The 25633-nt window shown below is 44.9% G+C and overlaps 2 protein-coding genes across 4 annotated transcripts in view; one reads left to right on the top strand and one right to left on the bottom strand.

Annotated features, from left to right (window-relative positions):
* Positions 1–1206: 1206 nt before the first annotated feature.
* Positions 1207–3654, bottom strand: LOC129841534 (nuclear factor 7, brain-like). The gene is made up of 2 exons (XM_055909842.1): positions 3529–3654; positions 1207–3288 (listed from the first exon to the last, which is right to left on the bottom strand). Exon 2 carries the CDS (start codon positions 3284–3286, stop codon positions 1655–1657), a length of 1632 nt encoding a protein of 543 aa, XP_055765817.1. The 5' UTR covers positions 3287–3288; positions 3529–3654; the 3' UTR covers positions 1207–1654.
* Positions 3655–22013: 18359 nt separating this feature from the next.
* Positions 22014–25633, top strand: part of LOC129841539 (choline transporter-like protein 1) — a 50481-nt gene continuing 46861 nt past the window's right edge. For 2 of the 3 annotated variants that reach the window (XM_055909848.1, XM_055909849.1), the window contains exons 1-3: positions 22014–22151; positions 22269–22406; positions 22561–22797. In XM_055909848.1, coding sequence (XP_055765823.1) covers positions 22116–22151; positions 22269–22406; positions 22561–22797 — 411 coding nt within the window. In that variant the 5' untranslated portion in view covers positions 22014–22115. Of the gene's footprint in view, positions 22152–22268; positions 22407–22560; positions 23452–25633 lie in introns of those variants that run through there. The other variant, XM_055909847.1, reaches the window with a different exon arrangement.

Below are 25633 nucleotides of genomic sequence, written 5' to 3'. Positions count from 1 at the left end.
AGGCATCGGTGCACAGGCCAGCTTCCCAGAGTCGCCTCTTCACTGTTGACGTTGAGACTGGTGTTTTGTGGGTACTATTTAATGAAGCTGCCAGTTGAGGACTTGTGAGGAGTCTGTTTCTCAAACTAGACACTCTAATGTACTTGTCCTCTTGCTCAGTTGTGCACCGGGGCCTCCCACTCCTCTTTCTATTCTGGTTAGAGCCAGTTTCATGTTAAAGACTGTTATTGCACGCAGAGTGAGTCCATGCAACTTACTATGTGACTTGTTAAGCATATTTTTACTCCTGAACTTATATGCGTTGTTCTGTGAAGGGAGTAGTACACAACGTTGTACGAGATCTTTAGTTTCTTGGCAATTTCTCGCATGGAATAGATTTAATTTCTCAAAACAAGAATAGACTGACGAGTTTCAGAAGAAAGTTCTTTGTTTCTGGCCATTTTGAGCCTGTAATAGAACCCACAAATGCTGATGCTCCAGATACTCAACTAGTCTAAAGAAGGCCAGTTTTATTACATAATTGCAAAAGTTTTTTTTAATGATAAATTTGCCTTTTAAAATGATAAGCTTTGATTAGCTAATTGGAACACATGAGTGACGGTTGTTGATAATGGGCCTCGGTAAGCCTATGTAGATACTCCATCAAAAATCTGCCGTTTCCAGCTACAATAGTCATTTACAACATTAACAATGTCTACACTGTATTTCTGATCAATTTGATGTTATTTTAATGGACAAAAAAATTGCTTTTCTTTCAAAAACTAGGAAATGTCTAAGTGACCCCAAACCTTTGAATGGTAGCGTATATTTAAAAATGTTTACTTTGTTATTATCGGGTACTGTGTGTAAAAATATATATTTTGAATTCGGGCTGTAACACAACAACATCTGGAATAAGTCAAGGGGTATGAATACTTTCTGAAGGCATTGTACAAGCAGCTCAAAAGAAAAGTATGCATTTTATCATATTCATTCACTTTTCAGTCACTTTCCTAAACCAACACCTAGCTTATAGGCACATTATTTCCCTTATCACACACTGTCTTAGATCCACAGCCAGCTCAAAGGAAAAGTATGCCCTTTATCGAAGTACAGTACTGTGGAACCAGCTCAAAGGCTGAGTATGTCCTTTACCACATTCACTTATGCAGTATCAACAACCAGCTTTAAGTCCTTTTTCACAATAACTTACATCCACAACAAGAGCAAAGGAAAAGTAAGTCCTTTATCGCATTCACTTATACAGTATCAACAACCAGCTTAAAGGTGCACAATAAAGAAATCCCTCTGCCATTTCCTGGTTGCTAAAATTCTAATAGTTCGCCTAATTTCAGTTTTTGACAAAAAAAGCAAGTATAGTGTTTAGAATCATTGTACCATCTAAACCGCTGTGAAATATATTTTCTACATCCCAAAATATTGTATTTTCAGCTGTTCGAAGCTGGTGTACAAAACCTGAAAGTAAAAGATGCCAAAATGAAATGCAATAACTGGAAGCATAGAAATAATGCACATACAACAGATCTACCGCTTCTTATACTTGCTTTGAATGAGAATGACAGATCTATAACTCACATTTCTATGTGAATTTGGTCGGATCGCCCAAAAAAGTGACATATTACAGCTTTAAAGGAAGAGTAAGTTCTTTGTTTAATCAGTGTTTGTGATTGACAGGAGAGATGATGACAGGGGCTGCGTTTTTACCACTACCATGATTACAGGGACTGAAGAATGGGTAGATTTTCTCTGTAAAGGTGCAGCAAGTGAAAGAGTAGATATGAGACCTGGCCTCCACATCATAAAAGGAGACCTGACCCTCCTCATAATCCACAAACACCCCCACCTTCTGGGGCTTCTCGCTCAGGGAGAGACAGACTTGCGGTGAGGCACAGGCTGTGTACTCATTCCCATCCCTTAGCATCACAGTCCAAACTCCATGTTCAGGGCTCAGTGTGATTTCCCCCTTCCTGTCAGTGGACTCTCTGGCAACTCCTAAATCCCACCTAGTCTTCCCCTTAACCGTCACTTCATAGTAAAATCTCCCTGAGGAGAAGCCATCCGTTCCAAGGACAATGGTAAAACGATCAAACCTTTTTGGATTGTCCGGAAGATTCTGTGGTGTGTCTCCACATCTTACTTGTTTGCCATCTTCAGACATGATGAGATATAGATTTGCTGTATCAGGGTCCAGAGTCACATCCACTGCATACTGCTGAATCCTCCTCAGTTTGACATCAGGCAGCTTCTCCATCTCTTTATTCAGTGTCTCCTCCAGCTGAGACACAGCTCTCCTCACAGTCCCCACACAGAGATCACTGTGAACACTGATCTCAGACCAGTCCTTGGTGGGTGGAGGGGTGCACACTAGGGATGAGAAGCTCTGGAGAAGTTGGTGGTGGTCCTCAGTGTGTGAGAGCTGCTTCAGCTCATTGCTTCTCCTCTTTAGCTCAGTGATTTCCTGCTCCAGTTCTTTAATGAGCCCTTCAGCCTGCCTCTCTACTGCTTTCTGCTTCTCCTCAACCTCCTCAATGAGCTGAGCTTGGCCTTTCTCAATGGATCGTACCAGAGCAGTGAAGACCTTTATGCTGTCTGCTTTCTCCCTCTTTGCATCTCTTTTGCTGAGATCTACTGAGAGTTTGATCTCTTTAACTTTCTGCAGTCGCTCCTGGATAATCCGCTGCACTTCTGCCTCAGTTTTCCCCAGCTGAACCTTCCTCTCTCCACACTCGTCCTCTATAGGAACAGTGTCATGAGTCTTGTGGTCTGTTTCAGTGCAGAACTGACACACACATGTCTGGTCGGTCCTACAGAACAGATCCATGAGTCTGTCATGCTTCTTACAGATCCTGTCTTCCAGGTTCTCCACAGGGTCGACCAGCTTGTGTCGCTTGAAGGCTGGAGCTATCTGATGAGGCTCCAGGTGAGTCTCACAGTAAGAGGCCAGACACACCTGGCATGATTTCAAGGCCTTGCGCTTCGCCCCAGTGCAGACGTCACAGTGCACTTTTCCAGGTTTGGCAGGGGACTCATCTTTACCTGTGTCTCTCAACCGTTTATAATTCTCTATAATCTCTCTGAAGGTTGTGTTAACACGAAGCTTAGTTTGTCTGGACAATTTCTCATTACACAGTGGACATTGACACAGGTTGTTGCTATCCCAGTACTTTGTTATACAGGCCATGCAGAAGTTGTGTCCACACGAAGTGGAGACTGGCTCAGTGAACACATCCAGACAGATAGAGCACAGGAACTGCTCTTCAGACAGGAGACTGCTGGAGGAAGCCATATCTAGAAAGAAGGCGGAACTATAAATTATTTCCTGGAATGAGTCAGCTCTTGATAGTTTCAGTGCCATCAACATGGCATTAAGGGATACAAACCAATCCTGTTTAACCATACAACATACAGTAGACATTAATACATTTACCAAATGTAGTTTAACATAGGTACTGTAGAATAGAAAACAGGAGAATATAATATTTACACAATAGAATTTATCTTCACCTGCCCTGGTAAATCTCTACTCACCTGTGTGTGAGAGAGAGTGTGGGTTCTCTCTGATCTTTCTGACTGTAGTATCAAAAAAGCCCTGGAGACTCAGCTTAGCTGTCTAATAAAGATTTCTGAGGAGTTTGAGAGTGTTTGCTCATTTGCGGTTCAGACGTCTATCCACTTAAGTTTCACTTTAGCAGCTTGACATCAACATTGCTCCTCCCCACCCAGTGCTGCTCTGCACTCTGTAACAGAATTAACCCTTGACGTTGCTGATCTCTCTCTCTTCTATCTTGATACATTATTTTACCATCTAAAATCAAACAAGGTTGAACATCTTTAAACAGGCACGGTCTAGGTAAAACAAGTGTGAATCAGAAGCGTTAAACAAGGAGTTATTGCAGATGTAGGGAAAGTTTTCCAAAGACATAAATAAAAACAGAATTGAAGTTCATGGGGATGAACAAATAAACACAGTCTAGGTAGATTTGAACTTGCCTGACGACTCACACAGAATTCTTCCGCTGCTCTATTGATGAGAAACAGAGTTTGTGGGTGTGGCGTTTGGCCATGGCAATGGGTCTGGGCAGCCAGGCAAGATTTGACCATTAGCAGCAAGAAGTATCCCAGAAAAGGCATTTCAACATGCTCACTTTCGCTCATACCGACCACCAGTCAAGTTTGTCAAGTCAAATCAAATCACATTTTATTGGTCACATACACGTGTTTAGCAGATGTTATTGCGGGTGTAGCGAAATGCTTGTGTTTCTAGCTCCATGCTTGTGTTTCTAGCTCCAACAGTGCAGTAATATCTAAAAAATACAACGATACACACAAAACACACAAATCTAAAGTAAAGAAATGGAATTAAGAACATATTAATATTTGGACTAGCAATGTCAGAGCGGCGTAGACTAAAATACATTAGAATAGAATATAATGCAGTATATACATATGAGATGAGTACTACAAAATATGTCAACATCATTAAAGTGACTAGTGTTCCATTTTAAAGTGGCCAGTGATTTCAAGTCTATGTATATAGGGCAGCAGCCTCTAAGGTGCTAGTGATGGCTATTTAACAGTCTGATGGTCTTGAGATAGAAGCTGTTTTTCAGTCTCTCGGTCCCAGCTTTGATGCACCCGTCCTGACCTTGACTTCTGGATGAAAGTGGGGTGAACAGCCAGTGGCTTGGGTGGTTGTTGTCCTTGATGATCTTTTTAGCCTTCCTGTGACATTGGGCACTGTAGGTTTCCTGGAGGACAGGTAGTTTGCCCCTGGTGATGCGTTGGGCAGACTGCACCACCCTCTGGAAAGCCCTGCGGTTACGAGCGGTGCAGTTGCCGTAACAGGCCGACAGGATGCTCTCAATTGTTCATCTGTAAAAGTTTGTGATGGTTTTAGGTGCCAATCCAAATTTCTTCAGCATCCTGAGGTTGAAGAGGCGCTGTTGCGCCTTCTTCACCACACTGTCTGTGTGGGTGGACCATTTCAGTTTGTCAGTGATGTGTACGCAGAGAAACTGAAGCTTTCCACCTTCTCCACTGCTGTCCCGTTGATGTGGATAGGGGGGGTACTCCCTCTGCTGTTTCCTGAAGTCCCCGATCAGCTCCTTTGTTGACGGTGACGTTGAATGAGATGTTATTTTCCTGCCACCACATTCCCAGGGCCCTCACCTCCTCGCTGTAGGCTGTCTCGTCATTGTTGGTAATCAGGCCTACTACTGTTGTGTGGTCTGCAAACTTGATGATTGAGTTGGAGGCGTGCGTGGCCACGTTGTCATGGGTGAACAGGGAGTACAGTAGGGGGCTGAGCAAACACCCTTGTGGGGCCCATGTGTTAAGGATCAGCGAAGTGGAGTTTTTTCCCCCTACCTTCACCACCTGGGGGCGGACCATCAGGGCGGGGTTCAGACCCAGGTCCCCGAGCTTAATGATGAGCTTGCAGGGTACTATGGTGTTGAATGCTGAGCTATAGTCAATGAACAGCATTGTTACATAGGTATTCCTCTTGTCCAGATGGGATAGGGCAGTGTGCAGTACCATGGCGATTGCATCGTCTGTGGATCTATTGGGGTGGTAAGCAAATTGAAGTGGGTTTAGGGTCTCAGGTAAGGTGGAGGTGATATGATCCTTGACAAGTCTCTCAAAGCACTTAATGATGACAGAAGTGAGTGCTACGGGGCGATAGACATTTAGTTCAGTTACCTTTGCTTTCTTGGGTACACTAACAATGGTGGACATCTTGAAGCATGTGGGGACAGCAGACTGGGATAGGGAGAGATTGAACATGTCCGTAAACACTCCAGCCAGCTGGTCTGCGCATGCTCTGAGGACGCGGCTAGGGAGTGCGTGATTGTCTGTAGACCCTGCCACATACGTCTTGTTTCTGAGCCGTTGAATTGGGATCCACTTTGTCTCTGTACTGACGTTTTTCCTGTTTGATTGCCTTACGGAGGGAGTAACTACACTGTTTGTATTCGGCCATATTCCCAGTCACCTTGCCATCATTAAATGCGGTGGTTCGCGCTTTCAGTTTTGCACGAATGCTGCCATCAAGTCAGACAATAGGTGGAGACAGGGGCCCCACATGGATTTTGGGCCCCATGAAAAGATATCACATTGGGCCCCACCACCACAGGCCACACCAACCCTGAGGTTTTGCTGTAACCACACACCTCCAGAACCCGATCGACCCATTCAAAGCTTGCAGGCTTAAAACTCTCTTGTAGTCCAATATTTACCGTACAATATTTACTGACAGCGAGCTGTGAAAATATAACACTGTGCAGACATGCATGCAACATTCTGCATACAGTGGAATTCACTATTTGATGCAAGACTGATCCGCTCTATAAGAAATGTGCTAAAGGCCATCTTTTACAGTCTAAATTTAATTTTAATGATAAATTGAATTGAAAATTATCTTAACATTAATGAATAACTTAAAATAAATATATACTTAAATATATATTAACCTCTTCAATTAAAATAAATTAACATTATCATCTATAGAATGATACAACAAAGACAATAATGAAATCAGCAGCAGATTTCTGAACTAAGAATACATACCAACTAGAAAATAAGCAGCTGTAAAAGTGGAAATGGAAAACCAAATGGAAATGAAAAGGCCTGATGGTGGCGCTAGAGGAAAGGTCAAGTGGTCACCAAATCAATAGGTTTCTTCCACTTGGGGTCTTGATTGTGCACAACAAATTTTATGTCAATCCAGCCATTATTTGGGGTTATATCTTGTTCTCATTCTGTTCTCAGTCTTGTTCTCAGCCTTTGGGCATCATATGTGTAGTGATCCAATATCCATAGCCTTGCCATTTAACAGTTATTGCTGGCCCTTGCTCAGCCTTACTAACCAAGAGCCCAGCGCCGAGCATTCTTGCTAGCAAAGTCACTGATCAAGTCTTTGAAGTCCAGCTTTCTAGCTAACTGACTTTCAATGGACAGCATGGCAAGACTGCAAAGCCTGTCCTGGGACATAGTGGACCTCAAATTGTTTATCAGTTTTAGCTTACTGAAAGCTCGCCACCAGTAACAATCACAGGCAGTGTGCAAAATATACATAAAGCAAAGCACACTTCTCCAAAAATGCTTTGCAGCTGCATCTTACAAATTGCAAACATCCATTTGCGTAGCAATCAGTGTTACCTCAGACAGGAGAGACTCCCATCCATCTCCAAGAGAATGCATCTCTTCCTTTAAGGCTCTGATATTGGCTGCCTCTGTGTCAAGTGAGACTTTTCCTTACTGGAGAATCACATTCCTGTCCTCAATGCACTGCAGTACCTGCAATTCTCCCAACTGTCATGTCATTCAACATAAAGCTGCTCAACGCCTTCAGTTGGGAGTAGGGCTGGTTCAGGGGTATGGGGATGTGGAGACAGGGCTGGTTCAGGGGTATGGGGATGTGGAGACAGGGCTGGTTCAGAGGTATGGGGATGTGGAGACAGGGCTGGTTCAGGGGTATGGGGATGGGGAGACAGGGCTGGTTCAGGGGTATGGGGATGGGGAGACAGGGCTGGTTCAGGGGTATGAGGATGTGGAGACAGGGCTGGTTCAGGGGTATGGGGATGTGGAGACAGGGCTGGTTCAGGGGTATGGGGATGTGGAGACAGGGCTGGTTCAGGGGTATGGGGATGTGGAGACAGGGCTGGTTCAGGGGTATGGGGATGTGGAGACAGGGCTGGTTCAGGGGTATGGGGATGGGGAGACAGGGCTGGTTCAGGGGTATGAGGATGTGGAGACAGGGCTGGTTCAGGGGTATGGGGATGTGGAGACAGGGCTGGTTCAGGGGTATGGGGATGTGGAGACAGGGCTGGTTCAGGGGTATGGGGATGGGGAGACAGGGCTGGTTCAGGGGTATGGGGATGTGGAGACAGGGCTGGTTCAGGGGTATGGGGATGGGGAGACAGGGCTGGTTCAGGGGTATGAGGATGTGGAGACAGGGCTGGTTCAGGGGTATGGGGATGTGGAGACAGGGCTGGTTCAGGGGTATGGGGATGTGGAGACAGGGCTGGTTCAGGGGTATGGGGATGTGGAGACAGGGCTGGTTCAGGGGTATGGGGATGTGGAGACAGGGCTGGTTCAGGGGTATGGGGATGGGGAGACAGGGCTGGTTCAGGGGTATGAGGATGTGGAGACAGGGCTGGTTCAGGGGTATGGGGATGTGGAGACAGGGCTGGTTCAGGGGTATGGGGATGTGGAGACAGGGCTGGTTCAGGGGTATGGGGATGGGGAGACAGGGCTGGTTCAGGGGTATGAGGATGTGGAGACAGGGCTGGTTCAGGGGTATGGGGATGTGGAGACAGGGCTGGTTCAGGGGTATGGAGATGGGGAGACAGGGCTGGTTCAGGGGTATGGGGATGTGGAGACAGGGCTGGTTCAGGGGTATGGGGATGAGGAGACAGGGCTGGTTTAGGGGGATGGGGATGAGGAGACAGGGCAGCTGAGCCTGAAGCTGCATATGTTGGGCCTGGCACCATGCAGGGGCAGGGACAACGGATTTAGTTTGAATAGCTTGCTAAAAGTTTGCCTGCATTGATTAAATGTTGGCTAAAAGAGGAGCGAAATGTAAACACTCAAAATTTTCTGTGAAGATATTAAGTAACTAATGTTAGGGGAGCAAAAGTAGCCTATTTCACCATGGGCTAAGCTAACACGTTCATTTCCACCACTCACAGACTACACACACCTTTGTGAAAAATTGGGTGACCTTTCTTTTCTCTCTCCTCTCTTTCTTTCTTTTCTTTCTTTTCTTTTTTGGAAGCCAGATTTTTCTTTAGGAAGCTGAGACATAATGCTCCACCGGCACTCCTCACTCGCAATTCACTGCTAGAAAGTACCGCTCTCGCCTGGTTTGGGGGCAGGACCGACCCATATCATGTAAATCGAGGGGGGGTTGGTCAATACAGAGGCTCTCTGGATGTTTACTTTTTGCCAAAAACAAAGAAAGAAAATGAAACAGTTAGTTTTATTAGTACATTGTAAATAAAATATTATATTAATAATGATAGGTTAATCATTTAATATTGTAAAATAAATTACCTAATGTTCTAATCATTTTTTAAGGCCCCTGTCAGTCACAGGCCCTTAGAATCATCCTAACTTTTCCATCCCATACGGCGCCCCTGGGTGGAGAACTAAAGCTGAACGTATTTTCTGTTGGTTAGCAAAATACCTGTGCTCGATGTATGCTGAAAGCCTGCATCTGCTGCTTGTGGTGCCTGACGAAGTGTCTAACATACCTTAATAATCAAGTAAGTGTCCTATCAGAATCAGATTGATTGTCATGTGAGATGTTGATTATTCTTGCTATTACACATGTTATATCATTGACAGAATGTATTTTACAATGGAGACTTTCCAAGATGACAGGAATCACACATTGTTATTGATGATAATCGCTGTCTCTTGTTTGTCTGTTTTCACCACAGAATGCGTACACGGCGACAGATGTCAACATCACCAGTTTCTGTAAGTCGACACGTGACGTCTGTCGTGGTAATTTCCTGTATTACTAAATGGAAAGAGTTTACAAACCACACACAAGTCAGAGTTATATTATAAAGTCCATCTTTAATTATATGAGCTTCACCATAGCCCTTTTGACTCAGATCAATTCAGTGTCTATTAATGAATTCTCTGAGAGTCCTTACAAAACAATTCTTAGTATCTTTTATAGAAAAGATACACCCCTCTCATCTTACATGACGAATAGCAGATCTTAGGAACATTACAAAGAATCTTTTACTTGAAAGAGGAGTATCCCATAGCCAGATAGCATTAGCTATAAATTATCGTTCAGTTTGGTCTCTTTAGACGAGATTCTAATCTCGTTCTTGGTACCACTTAGGACCAAAACATTACCTAATCCAATGGCATATATCAATTGTCAAATCTAGATACTCCCATCTCAAATACACCCCCTCTTCTCCCCACTCCTGGAGAAGCTCACTAAGGGGAGTGAACCTCTAGGTTATATACTATGAAAGATAAGTTCAACATCAGCGTTGGTGGTATAATGGTTCCAGACACTGCCATACTCCCCCCCCCAATGGGAAAAGAAGGGAGTGACTGGATTACAGACATAGTGGAGCCCTTCACATGGTTTCACAGATGATTCACATATTACCAGACATGTAAAAGACAAGCCTGACCTCTCCTCTCTCTGGGCCCCAAGTGACTTTTCCCTAGAGAGAAAGGAAAATGCAACTGCCAACAGTATAGTCCAAAAGAAGACATTCTAATGACAAGCATAAAGATAAATAAAACATCTTATTTATAAATGTTACCTAACTAATTCTGATTCAGCTACGACACGTCTTCGTCATCCTAGTAGAGAATGTCTTCAGAGTGGCCACCATCAACACCATGGGCGACTTTGTCCTCTTCCTGGGAAAGGTAGCGGCCGCATAGTGACTGAGGGAGACTACTAGAGTGAGGGACGTGTACGACAAAATGGCATCAATGAACAGGATGATTGATTCTGCCTGTGGAGCATTCCAGTGAGGGTCTGCGAGGGAAACCGGTGCAGCATTTTATGAAGCGTGAGGGAAATTCCCATCTGAACAAAAAACATTGAGGACCCGCCCAGACCAGACTCTTACTGTGAGCTGCCCAGGAGGAGACACATCATCCGCGAACAATTGAGGGACATGGCGACTGAATTTCAGTAAGTCAATTTAAAGAAATTTGTACCAAAAATATCTAATAATAAAACCAAGAAAACTAAACATAAAAAGGTACCACTAGTCTTAAGAAGAAGGCTAGAGCTAGTCTTAGGAGGAGGCTTGAGTGAGGGCAGGAAAGGTACCATAAAAAAGCCCCCGCTGACAGCTGTCTGTAGGCATTTATGAAGTGTCTACGTGGTCTGAAACCACTGATAATAGCACAAGGTGTTATTGAGCACAAGGTGTTATTGTCACGATCGTCTTGAGGTGAAAGAGTGGACCAAGGCGCAGCGTGATATGAATACATCTTTTAATATAACGAAGACGAACACTGAGGAACACTGACAAACTAATACAAAAACAACAAACGATCGTGAAGCTATACAAACTACGTTCACACATGCAACATAGACATAGATAATTACCCACAACCTGCCTAATGCCTATGGCTGCCTTAAATATGGCTCCCAATCAGAGACAACGATAGACAGCTGTCTCTGATTGAGAACCACTCAGGCAACCATAGACTTACATGAACACCTACACTGAACACAATCCCATGAACTCTACAAAACCCCCTATACAATACAACCACCCAAGACGAGACAAATACACAAAAACATCCCCCATGTCACACCCTGACCTAAAATAATAAAGAAAACAAAGATAACTAAGGCCAGGGCGCGACAGTTATTTTATATGTATAGGAAGTATCGCCAAGAGAACCGTTGAAGATACATATTGTGCATAGGATGCAACGACTATCATTTTTGAAGATGCACATGGAGTAATAAGGGTGATTACTGAGTGTGTTTGGGAATAGTACTAAGTGAATGTGAATGTTAGAGTTGTGTGAGTGTTGAAATGACTTTAAGCTGATTGAAATTTGGATAGTAACATTGAAATTTGGATAATAAGTGGTAAACTGAAGTTCAACAAAACAAAATTGTCTATGTGGTCTGGGACCAATGTGGTCCGGGACCACTGTAGTCTGGGACTACTGAGATTTCTTTGAGAGCATGATATGTGTACCTCTGGGGCTGGCTGCGCTGTGATCGTTGCTGGTGGTGTGGATGTGAATACCTAAGTTGATTTATAACGTTATGTAGGGATTGTGTGTGATGTGAAGATATGAAAGGAGAGAGTGCTATTACCGCATATGCTGTATGAATAGTATAATGGGTTACTAGAGGTTTGATAAAGTAACAATGGAAAAAATAATAAGAATATACAACTTGCTTACCCACATGTAGACGTACGTAAGTGGTGCAAACTGGCTCTGTTTCCCAGTCTATCCTGTCTCAGGTGCCAGACATATTATGGACAGAGCAAACCATCTATAGTGGACTGATAGGCAGTGCTAGCCCAGTTATAATACATGTTGATCCCAGAAAAAAGCCCTAGTCTCGAGAGCTAACTTAAAAAGGAGCTCCCTCCTAAGTTAATCTCTTCCCTTCTGAATTGGCCGATGTATTTTTATAAATTTGGCGCATTACATGTTAATCATAAAATAATAGACATTTAATAAGTGTGAAGCAGAAAGTGAATATCCAAAACAATTTGTAATAAATATATAGAGTAACATAGTTAGGGTAGACAAAAATAAAAGCAAAGCCTTCCAATAAGGAAAAAGGTATCATGTTTGTTTTGTTTTTAAACCTTACAAAAGGAGAACATTGTTTGAGAGTGTTCCGTGTGTATTAGCAGTAGAGATTGAGAATGTTTTTTCTACTGGAGTAGACGGGTTTTAGTTGAAGGAAACAGATATGGAGACTAGTGAGAGTAACAAAGACATTGATAAAGAAGGTAAAGTGGAAAGATTCATGGTACTCATGATCTATGATGTCAAATTGAATGAGTGTTGACAGTATGTGAATGGTGATATGTTTTCAGTGGCTTCCAGATAGCCCTCTAAAACTGCCACATTTTCAGCGCTGTAAAGTACTTAAGTAAAAATACTTTAAACTACTACTTAAGAAGTGTTTTGGGTGTCTGAACTTTACTTGATTATTATATTTTTGACAACTTTCACTTTTACTTCATGACATTTTTTAAAAGAAAATAATGTACTTTTTCCCTGACACCTAAAAGTACTCGTTACATTTTGAATGCTTAGCAGCACATGAACATGGTCCAATTCACACACTTATCAAGAGAACATGCGGTCATCCCTATTGCCTCTGATCTGATGGACTCACTAAACACAAATGCATCTGTTGTAAATGATGGCTGAGTGTTACAGCGTGCCCCTGGCTATCCGTAAATTTTCAAAACAAGAAAATGGTGCCATCTGCTTTGCGTAATATAAGGAATTTGAAATTATTTATACTTCTACTTCTTTGACTTTTGATACTTAAGTATATTTTAGCAATTACATGTACTTTTGATACTAAAGTATATTTAGAACTAAATACTTTTAGACTTTTACTCAAATAGTATTTTACTGGGTGACTTTCACTTTTACTTGAGTAACTTTCTATTAAGGTATCTATATTTTTACTCAAGTATGACAACTGGGTACTTTTTCCACCACTGCATATTTTAGTAATTTGAAGAAGTAAAGGTTTCAATTCAAGGTCACATGATGAACAGAGGGACTGAGCCTTGGGACTGATATCATATTAGAGGTTGCCATCTGTCACACCCTGACCTGTTTCACCTGTCTTTGTGCTTGTCTCCACCCCCCTCCAGGTGTTGCCCATCTTCCCCATTATCCCCTGTGTATTTATACCTGTGTTCTTTGTTTGTCTCTTGCCAGTTTGTTTTGTTTTGTGAAACTTACCAGCGTTTGTTCCCCTGCTCCTGTCTGTATCTTGCTCCTGTTTTCTAGTCCTTCCCGGTTTTGCCCGTTCTGTCTTCCCTGACCCTGAGCCTTCCTGCTATTATATACCCTGCCCCAACTCACTGGATTATTGACCACTGCCTGCCCAGACCCTGAGACTGCCTGCCTTTCTGGACCTTTTGCGCCCTCTCAGGATTACTGACCTCTGCCTGCCTTTGACCTGTCGTTTGCTTGCCCCTGTACTAGAAATACATTTTTGTTTATTCGACACTGTCTGCATCTGGGTCGGACCTGAAACCTGATACCAGCTATTGTTTGGGTTAAAGATACGCTTTCTGTGGACAAATAGATAAGTCACGAGTGAAAATGAGTGGTTCTCACTGAAATCAAACATTTGGGACAGAGGTACAAATAATTGAAAAAGAGACATGTTTGACCATTTCCAATAATTTATACAAAATTCTATAGTTTGGGTAACACCAGTGATTTAAGTACGAAGCTAATGTCATCTAAAACAATAATCTGTTTCCTTTACGTGGAACTGTGTCCACAATTGAAGTAGATCCAAGTTGAATGTTTCATTACCGAATATTGAGCTGATAAGCCCGCACCAACTTTTTGAAGGACCTGGCAGATTTGTTCAACAACAGGTTTCATATTTTGACTAGTTGATGTCACAGGGACAGTCAGTACAGAACATATGTCAATGCAACAGGTAAAAAGGATAAGATTACAAGAAAAGGATTCTAAGATTGTTTACTTGGACAATGTATTATCTGATGTGTCTCAAGCATGATTCTGTACACGCATGGTTTTATCAAGACTTCCTGCCCAAGATGCAGTAAGCTCGATTGTCCACTAACAAGTTTTCTGATAAGTTGACCAATGATTCCGTATCTCTCCCTTTGAAAGGCTTCCTGAGTCAGGTGCCTTAGGAGAGCAGTTCTTGAGACTGTGTACTATACAGTATAAATGTACCCAGATCCGGCTGTTTAGGGAGCTCCCAAAGTAAGTAAGGCCTGGCCATTTTGTTTGTTTTTATCCCATGTTTTATCACACACTCCAGCACCCACACACAACCCATCTGTTATGCATATTTGTGGTGTTAGTACTGTGTTTGATACATTGTGTGGGTTCTTTTTATTTGGTTTTAGTGGGTACTTCACAGGTTGGAAAATATGTATATATTGTCCGAGTTTTGGTTGCACACATGTACATTTCCTGATAAGAAATGTACTGAAAAACCTAATATAAACCTGGTACACAAAATGTTTGAAATATCTTTAAATAATAAGTCTGAATACAGGTAAAGAAAAGGGAAAGAAACAATCACTTAATGGGGTTGAATGACCTCTGACCTCTGTTCTGCCTTTCTGGTTGGGCCTGATCACCCTCACTAGAAAGGCTAGAGACATTGGGTGAGATTTAAATGTATAAGTATATATATATATATATACACTAATAATTAGGAAGAAGTTTATCATTTATCAATAGTCAGTCCCCTGGGGCCCCTTTGGTACATTTGCAAATTGATTTTGTTCACATGCCTTCCTGTAAAAGGAAAAAATATATGTTGGTAATGCTTGACGGTTATTCCAAATGGATTGAAGTTTTCCCCGGGTCAAACACTTTCTTACAAATAGCTAGTAATGTCTCTGTACTACAGAAGGTATCAGATTGTTGGGTTTGTGGATTGTTCCCAGACAGTGCTAAGACTATGCCATGTGGACTAAAGCAGGTAACCTTACAGACAGAGGGCTTGATTGATTGGGTAAAGGATAACATGTTTTATATGAAGAAGTCTATCGCTGTTGTTGTTTTGTTTGTTTGTTTTTGTACTGCTGTTTTTTTCTTATTTTTTTTCTTGCTTCAATACAAATCTCACCAGATTGGGTCTGCTGGATGGTCGGGATTTCTCCATAAGGATTTGCCCTCTAACTCCCTGACCCTGTAACTCTGCAGTGAGGTCGCTAATGTGATAGAGTATAAGTCAATTTGCAAACATCGTTTCAAGTGTGTTGTTATTCGCTTTGACATTTGTCTTTGAAATTTGTATTAATAATATTGGTAGTAGTAGTAGTAATTTGTCATACAGTAAATAGTTTGTCTGGAATTCCTGAATCAGAAATGGCGTAAACTAAACTGTTGTTCTGGTCTGTCTTCTCTCAAGGTCATGGCGAAGGTGACCACAGATGGTATCTAGATTCATGGAAGGGATAATTAGACCGAGAACAGCATGAGCCTCACCCCCTTTAACCGGCTAAAGTAATGGTGACAATGGTGTTCTCTATGGCCCTGTCCTTCAACACGTCTACCTGAGACCTGAGTTCAAGCTAGCAACCTGTGCACAGCATCCAGTCGAAGCTATCAACTGCCTTTTCTCTCAGGAGGGCGGCATGAGTCCACGTGGAGTGAGTATGGAGAGAGATCCCGTCCAAACTTCTCTCATGCTGCTGGTGTACTGGTTGGAAAATGGACAAGACATAATTGACCATATAGGATGGTGGTGGCGGCTCAGGTGAGAGATTTGTCTACTTGGGGAAATCTGATTATTCCCCAGATACTGACATTGGGACATTATCAAGGGCCATCCACTTTGATCATGTGCCATTGGAAGGACGAACTGAAACACTATCTTAAGTAGAAAATGAAGAAACGTGTCACGCCCTGGCCTTAGTATTATTTGTTTTCTTTATTATTTTAGTTAGGTCAGGGTGTGACATGGGGTATGTGTGTGTTTGGGGTATTATATGGTAGAGGGGGGTTGGTGGTAGTGTATGGGTTTGTGTTGAGTGTATGTATCTAGATGTATCTATGGTTGTGTGGAGTTTTCTAGGAAAGTCTATGGTTGCCTGAATGGGTTCTCAATTAGAGACAGCTGGTTTCTGTTGTCTCTAATTGGGAACCATATTTAAGGCGATCATAGGCTTTAGCTGTTTGTGGGTCATTGTAAATGTCGAACGTAAGTAGTTTGTGTGTGCACTTGCGTTTTAAGTTTCACGATCGTTTATTGTTTTTTGTTAGTTGGTATAAGTGTTACGTGTTCATCTTCGTCGTTGTAAATAAAAGAAGATGTATTCAAGTCATGTTGCGCCTTGGTCCTCTCATTCACGTCAAGACGATCGTGACAGAATGACCCACCAAACCCGGATCAAGCAACATAACCAGCGGCAACAGGAGCAACGCAAGGATTCATGGACATGGGAGGAAATTTTAGACCGGGAAGAACCAGGAGAATATAACCGCCCCAAAGCTGAGCTGGAGGCAGCGAAAGCAGAGAGGCGGCGATATGAGGAGCTAGCTCGGAGGCAGGAAAAGGATCTGGGCTACACTACGTGGGAGGAGATCGACAGGTGGGCGATCAACCCAGGGAGAGTGCCGGAGCCCGCCTGGGATTCTCTGGCGCAGTGCGAGGAGGGATACCGGCGGATGGAGGCAGCACGACGAAGCGGTAGGAAGCCTGTGGGAAAACCCCAAAAATTTATTGGGGGGGGCTTAAAGGGAGCGTGGCGAAGTCAGGTAGGAAACCTGCGCCTACTCCCTGTAATTACCGTGGAGAGCGAGAGTACGGGCAGACACCGTGTTACGCAGTAGAGCGCACGGTGTTTCCTGTACGTGTGCATAGCCCGGTGCGGGTTATTCCACCTCCCCGCACTGGCAGGGCTAGATTGCGTATTGAGCCGGATGTCATGAAGCCGGCCCTACATATCTGGCCACCAGTGCGTCTCCTCGGGCCGGTTTACATGGCACCAGCCTTACGCATGGTGTCCCCGGTTCGCCTACATAGCCCGGTGCGGGTTATTCCACCTCCCCGCACTGGTCGGGCAACGGGGAGCATTCAACCAGGTAAGGTTGGTCAGGCTCAATGCTCAAGGGAGCCAATACGCCTGCACGGTCCGGTATTTCCGGCGCCACCTCCCCGCCCCAGTTCAGTTCCACCAGTGCCTACACCACGTAACAGGCTTCCAGTGTGTCTCCAGAGCCCTGTTCCTCCTCCACGCACTCGTCCTATGGTGCGTGTCTCCAGCCCAGTGCCACCAGTTCCGGCCCCACGCACTAGGCCTAATGTGCGTCCCCAGGGTCCAGTATGCCCTGTTCCTTCTCCCTGCACTAGCCTGAAAGTGCGTGCCTTTAGCCCGGTGCCTCCAGTTCCGGCACCACGCCCCAGGAGTACAGTGCGCCTCATCCGGCCAGAGCCATCCGTCTCCCCAGCGCCGTCTGAGCCATCCGTCTCCCCAGCGCCGTCTGAGCCATCCGTCTCCCCAGCGTCATCTGAGCCATCCGTCTGTCCAGAGCCATTAGAGCCGCCCGTCTGTCACGAGCCGTCAGAGCCGATAGTCAGTCAGGAGCCGCTAGAGCCATTCGTCAGTCAGGATCTGCCAGAGCCGCCAACCAGACAGGATCTGCCAGAGCCGCCAACCAGACAGGATCTGCCAGAGCCGCCAACCAGACAGGATCTGCCAGAGCCGCCAACCAGACAGGATCTGCCAGAGCCGCCAACCAGACAGGATCTGCCAGAGCCACCAACCAGACAGGATCTGCCAGAGCCGCCAACCAGACAGGATCTGCCAGAGCCGCCAACCAGACAGGATCTGCCAGAGCCGCCAACCAGTCAGGATCTGCCAGAGCCGTCAGCCAGCCATGAGCGTCCAGATCCGTCAGCCAGACATGAGCGTCCAGATCCGTCAGCCAGCCATGAGCGTCCAGATCCGTCAGCCAGCCATGAGAAGCCGGATCCGTCAGCTAGCCATGAACAGCCAGATCCGTCAGCCAGCCATGAGCCGTCATCCAGCCAGGATCTGCCCATTATCCTGGTGCTGCCCCTTATCCTGGTGCTGCCCCTTATCCTGGTGCTGCCTCTTATCCTGGTGCTGCCCCTTAGTCCGGTGCTGCCCCTTAGTCCGGTGCTGCCCCTTGGTCCGGTGCTGCCCCTTAATCCAGTGGGGTTAATGTGGAGGGTGGTCATTTGGGGGAGGCTACGTAAGCGGGTAGTGACTAAGGTGGGGTGGCGACCACGACCAGTGCCGGAGCCGCCGCCGTGGAAGGACGCCCACCCAGACCCTCCCCTAGACTATGGGTTGGTGCGCCCGGAGTTCGCACCTTAAGGGGGGGTTATGTCACGCCCTGGCCTTAGTATTATTTGTTTTCTTTATTATTTTAGTTAGGTCAGGGTGTGACATGGGGTATGTGTGTGTTTGGGGTATTATATGGTAGAGGGGGGTTGGTGGTAGTGTATGGGTTTGTGTTGAGTGTATGTATCTAGATGTATCTATGGTTGTGTGGAGTTTTCTAGGAAAGTCTATGGTTGCCTGAATGGGTTCTCAATTAGAGACAGCTGGTTTCTGTTGTCTCTAATTGGGAACCATATTTAAGGCGATCATAGGCTTTAGCTGTTTGTGGGTCATTGTATATGTCGAACGTAAGTAGTTTGTGTGTGCACTTGCGTTTTAAGTTTCACGATCGTTTATTGTTTTTTGTTAGTTGGTATAAGTGTTACGTGTTCATCTTCGTCGTTGTAAATAAAAGAAGATGTATTCAAGTCATGTTGCGCTTTGGTCCTCTCATTCACGTCAAGATGATCGTGACAAAACGCCAGAAGACTGAGTGCCAGGAAGGAGGGGGGTGGTCAACCGTGCCCGTAATTGATTTAGGCTTGTCCAAAATGGTTTATTCACGGTATCAGGTTGATTGTGGAGGTCTGCATTCTGCGAAATTTCGAGTAATTTAGACAAAAAATGCATTGACATACAATCTGTAATTAACATGCCACTCGCGACAAAAGCTCCAGCTGAAACGTCATTTCCAGAATCTATAAATGAAATTGTGTAATGAAGCATATGTGTAACTGTATGAAGTGAAGGTCTTAAGTTAAAACATTCTACTGTAATGGTTTTACAGGTAAGAGCTATGGAAACAATCTGAGTCTACATATCCCTTGTTTGTATTTTAAATTGTAGAACCCAGAGTGAAGGGTTTGAAAGGATGAAGTGTCTGGTTTTATGTGTTGATTCTGCTTACTTTAATAGAAGTATAGAATTGAATTGTACACAGCATCTCCTCTCCCTCTATATTGGTTTGTGCAGGTGACTGTGACCTCCTCCTAAGAACAATTGGCAGTAGGCCCAGAACATTGTTCTGGGAACCTAAAAGGGATATCTCAATTTCATGGTCTCAGCTTGGAGAGAAGAAACCTTGTGAGGTATTGGTTGATCACAAGCAGGAACCAAACGTTAACCTCTAACAAGCCTCTACCCCGGATCCGGGAGCACCCCCCCCCCCCCACCACACTGATTAGCATCGCTAGCATAGCGTCACAATTAAATAGCAGCATCTAAATATCATTAAATCACAAGTCCAAGACACCTAATGAAAGATACAGATCTTGTGAATAAAGTCACCATTTCAGATTTTTTAAATGTTTTACAGGGAAGACAAAATATGTAAATCTATTAGCTAACCATGTTAGCAAAAGACACCCTTTTTCTTTGTCCACCATTTTTTCTCAACACCAGTAGCTATCACCAATTCGGCTAAACTAAGATATTGATAGCCACTAACCAAGAAAAAACCTCATCAGATGACAGTCTGATAACATATTTATGGTATAGGATAGGTTTTGTTAGAAAAATGTGCATATTTCAGGTATAAATCATAGTTTGCCATTGCAGCCAGCATCACAAATCTCACCAAAGCTCCTAGAATTACTACAGACAGCAACCTGTATTACCAATTTACTCATCATAAAACATTTCTTAATAATACACAGCACATAGCAATGGACAGACACAGATCTTGTGAATTCAGACAACATTTCAGATTTTCTAAGTGTTTTACGGCGAAAACACAATAAATCGTTATATTAGCATACCACATACGCAAACGTTACCCGAGCACTGATTCTAGCCAAAGAGAGCGATATCATATCATCGCCAAAATATATTACTTTTTTCACTAACCTTCTCAGAATTCTTCAGATGACACTCCTGTAACATCATTTTACAACATACATATACAGTTTGTTCGAAAATGTGCATATTTAGCCATAAAAACACCGTGGTTATACAATGAAAATAGTAGCAAAACAAGCCTGGAAATGTCAGTCGCCATCTTTGAGTGATCTAGTTTAATCAATAGCTAATCATATACTTGACTAAAAAATACAGGGTTGACAGGAATCGAAAGACAAATTAGTTCTTAATGCAATCGCTGATTTACATTTTTTAAATTATCCTTACTTTTCAATACAGGTTGCGCCAAGCGAAGCTATACAAAACAAAATGGCGGCGTAAGCTTTAACATTTTTCGACAGAAACATGATTTATCATCATAAATTGTTCTTACTGTGAGCTGTTCTTCCATCAGAATCTTGGGCAAAGAATCCTTTCTTGGGTCTAATCTTCTTTTGGTCGAAAGATGTCCACTTGTCCATCGAAATGCCCACTAACGTACGACCGGGAGCCCGAAATGTGCCCAGCGCGTCAAAGTGCACAACAAAGCAATGCCTCAAAATCGCACTAAAAGGATATAAATTGCTATACAACGGTTCAAATTAACTACCTTATGATGCTGTTAACACCTATAACGGGTGAAAACATGACCGGAGAAATATTACTGGCTACACTAATGCTTGGAAAAAGAGCAGGGCGGTGTCCACCGCGCGTCCGGCGCAGCTGGAAAAGAGTTCCTACCTACAGGTTTTTTTGTTTTATAGTGGCTGTGATTGCGCAATCGATACCATTCAAAGCGTCATCACGTAAAGGCATCCAGGGGAAGACGTAAGCAGTGTCCGTATCCTCATAGCATTCACAGTGGCCTTTAAACTGACTCCAGATCAGGGGCCAAAATGTGTGAAATCTGACTCCATGTCAGGGAAATTGCTGTAGAATGAGTTCTGTTCCACTCAGAGACAAAATTCCAACGGCTATAGAAACTAGAGAGTGTTTTCTATCCAATAATAGTAATAATATGCATATTGTACGATCAAGAATTGAGTAGGAAGCCGTTTCATCTGTAGAGACAATTATGCTAATTTGAAACAGCACCCCCTATAGTCGCAAGAAGTTAATGATGAATGATGAATAATGAATAATGTAAATCATGCAAATATAACTTGTCTGTGTAAGCAGTAATAAAATAACTAACGGGACTGCCCTGGCAGAGCTCCCGACCGACATGTACTATGGTGCATTAATTTTGTTAGGACCTTTCCAGCTTGTTGATAATAAAGAATGATTCATTTCAGTTTGACTTTGAGTTCCTGGTGGTCATTTCCACGACACTGCTCCATTTTAGAATTGTTTATTGTCAGTTCATAATTTGTGTGTATTTTACAAGCATAATAGTACTATTCAATCCATCACTGTCTCTCTCTTTTTCTCTATCTTTGTCTCTTTCTTTCTTTTCTCTCCCTTTCCCACCCTCCTTTCTCTCCATCTTTTCCTTCGTGTCTGTGTGTGTCCGGGTACTGATCGTCTCTTGCACGGCGTTCGCCGTTGTGTTGGCACTCAACTACCAGCGGGACTACACGGTGTGGGTGCTGCCCCAGCTCATCGTCTGCCTGTTCTCCTGGCTGGTGGCCCACTGCTTCCTGTCTGTCTTTGAGATTGTGGTGGACGTGCTCTTCCTCTGCTTCGCCGTGGACACCAAGCACAACGATGGCAGCCCCGGCCGAGAGTTCTACATGGACAAAGGTTGATTATTCTTACTATTACACACATATCATTGACAACAATCTATTTTACAAGGGAGACTCATTCCCAAGATAACATTGTTATTGATACCCCTGTCTCTGCCTGTTTTCACCACAGAACGCCTACACGGCCACAGCGATCAACAGCACCAGTTTCTGTACGTCGGCGTGCGATGCGTTTGTCATCCTGGTAGAGAATGCCCTCAGAGTGGCCACCATCAACACCGTGGGGGACTTTGTCCTCTTCCTGGGAAAGGTAGTGGCTGCATAGAGAGTTCTACATGCCATTTTAGGATTTTTGAAGCATAATGATTCTATTCAATCTATCACCATCTCTCTCTTTGTCTCTTTCCTCTTTTCTCCCTTTCCCACGCCCCTTTTTCTCCATCTTTCCCTGTGTGTGTGTCCAGGTACTGATCGTCTCCTGCACAGCGTTCGTCGGCGTACTGTCGCTCAACTACCAGCGGGACTACACGGTGTGGGTGCTGCCCCTGCTCATCGTCTGCCTGTTCTCCTGGCTGGTGGCCCACTGCTTCCTGTCTGTCTTTGAGATTGTGGTGGACGTGCTCTTCCTCTGCTTCGCCGTGGACACCAAGCACAACGACGGCAGCCCCGGCCGAGAGTTCTACATGGACAAAGCCCTCATGGTGAGGGGAAGGGAGGCTGGGTGGGTGGGAGACTATGGCTGCGTCCCAATTCTCCACCTGTCATGGACTTAAAAGCAATGGATTGGTGTAATCATTGTTAAATTTATGTTATGCTCACTTTGGGAGAAGGGTCGAGAATCGGGATGTAGCCTTGTCTCTGTTCCAAGATACACACTATCATTCCAGTGTATCAGGCTATACATTCTAACTGGTATGCAAGTGTGGATAAGGGAACATATCTTTTTTTGCGGAGTACCACATTAATCCATTTCTATGTTTATTGTAACAGAAGTACATCCGTCAAGAATATTGTTAGTGTGGTTTGGTGCTATTTTACAGGCTGTAGAGTTAATGTTTTTTAGTTAACCCTCTTTTGAGTATTGTGAGAGATTTTTCAAGTGCATTCCATGTTATCACTGTTATTTTGTAACCACTACTATGGTACACTACAAGTGTTTTGTATCTCAAATTACTTTTTGGATTGTGGTACTTATGATCATTTATTTTTTTTAAATTTTAATTGAACTTTTATTTAACTAGGCAAGTCAGTTAAGAACAAACTCTTATTTACAATGACGGCCTACCAAAAGGCAAAAGGCCTCCTGCCGGGACGGGGGCCTGGGATTATTATTAAAAAAAAAAAATATATATATATATATATATATATAGGACAAAGAAACACACATCACGACAAGAGAGACAACACTACATAAAGAGAGACTTAAGACAACAACATAGCAAGGCAGTGTAACGATAATCCTCCTCCTCTTCATCAGAAGAGGAGGAGCAGGGATTGAACCAAGGTGCAGCGCGTTGAAATGACATGATGAATTTATTTAACAAGACAAAACGAACTATACTTGAAAATGATACAAAATAACAAAACGAAAGTAGACAGTCCTGAACGACGAACTTACATACAACGTGACGAACGAAATGAACAGGAACAGACTACATGAACTGAACAAACCGTATACAGTCCCGTATGGTGCAAACATTGACACGGACACAGGAGACAACCACCCACAAACAAACACTGTGAACCGCCTACCTAAATATGACTCTCAATTAGAGGAACGCCAAACACCTGCCTCCAATTGAGAGCCATACCAGGCAACCCTAAACCAACATAGAAACAGACAACATAGAATGCCCACCCAAACTCACGTCCTGACCAACTAACACACAAAACTAAACAGAAAACAGGTCAGGAACATGACATAACCCCCCCCTCAAGATGCGTACTCCGAACGCATCACCAAAAAGTCCAGGGGAGGGTCTGGGTGGGCATCTGACCACGGTGGTGGCTTAGGCTCCGGGCGTGGTTCCCACCCCACCATAATCAATCCCCGCTTCCGTAGCCTCCCCACAATGACCACCCTCCAAATAACCCCACCTAAATTTAGGGGCAACACCAGAATCAAGGACAGCTCTGGGACAAGGTAGCTCAGGACAGAGGGATAGCTTAGGAGAGAGAGGTAGCTCAAGATAAAGAGGTAGCTCAGGATAGAGGGGCAACTCCGGACTGAAGGGCAGCTCCGGACAGAGAGACAGCTCTGGACTGCTGGGCAGTTCTGGGTATCTAGCCTTTTCAGGCTGAAGGGCAGCTCATGGCTGGCTGACGGCTCTCGACGCTCATGGCAGGCTGACGGCTCTCGACGCTCATGGCAGGCTGACGGCTCTCGACGCTCATGGCAGGCTGACGGCTCACGACGCTCATGGCAGGCTGACGGCTCACGACGCTCATGGCAGGCTGACGGCTCACGACGCTCATGGCGCTCTGACGGCTCTGGCTGCTCATGGCGCTCTGACGGCTCTGGCTGCTCATGGCGCTCTGACGGCTCTGGCTGCTCATGGCTCTCTGACGGCTCTGGCTGCTCATGGCTCACTGGCGGCTCTGGCTGCTCATGGCTCGCTGGCGGCTCTGGCAGATCCTGTCTGGTTGGCGGCTCTGGCAGATCCTGTCTGGTTGGCGGCTCTGGCAGATCCTGTCTGGTTGGCGGCTCTGGCAGATCCTGTCTGGTTGGCGGCTCTGGCAGATCCTGTCTGGTTGGCGGCTCTGGCAGATCCTGTCTGGTTGGCGGCTCTGGCAGATCCTGTCTGGTTGGCGGCTCTGGCAGATCCTGTCTGGCTGACGGCTCTAGCGGCTCCTGTCTGGCTGACGGCTCTAGCGGCTCCTGTCTGGCTGACGGCTCTGTAGGCTCATGGCAGACGGGCGGCTTTGCAGGCTCATGGCAGACGGGCGGCTTTGCAGGCTCATGGCAGACGGATGGCTCAGATGGCGCTGGGGAGACGGATGGCTCAGATGGCGCTGGGGAGACGGATGGCTCAGATGGCGCTGGGGAGACGGATGGCTCAGATGGCGCTGGGGAGACGGATGGCTCAGATGGCGCTGGGGAGACGGATGGCTCTGGCCGGATATGGCGCACTGTAGACCTGGTGCGTGGTGCCGGAACTGGAGGCACCGTGCTAATGATAAGCACCTTCCTACTAGTGCGGGGAGCAGGGACAGGGCACACTGTATCCTCAAAGCCTACTCTACCCCTGATGCGTGGTACCGGCACTGGTGACGCCGGGCTGAGGACAAGCACATCAGGATTAGTAGGGGGAGAATATATAGTGTGTACAGGGCTCTGGAGACGCACTGGTAGCTTAGTGCGTGGGGCCGGAACTGGAGGCACCGGGCTAGATGCACGCACTACAGGGAGAGTGCGTGGAGGAGGAACAGGGCTCTGGAAATGCACTGGTAGCCTAGTGCGTAATGTAGGCACTGTAGGTACTAGGCTGGGGCGGGGAGGTGGCGCCGGAAATACCGGACCGTGCAGGCGTACTGGCT

This window comes from Salvelinus fontinalis, chromosome 42, assembly GCF_029448725.1.
Source record: "Salvelinus fontinalis isolate EN_2023a chromosome 42, ASM2944872v1, whole genome shotgun sequence".
Taxonomy (NCBI): Eukaryota; Metazoa; Chordata; class Actinopteri; order Salmoniformes; family Salmonidae; genus Salvelinus; species Salvelinus fontinalis.
This window is presented reverse-complemented; position numbering and strand designations above follow the sequence as displayed.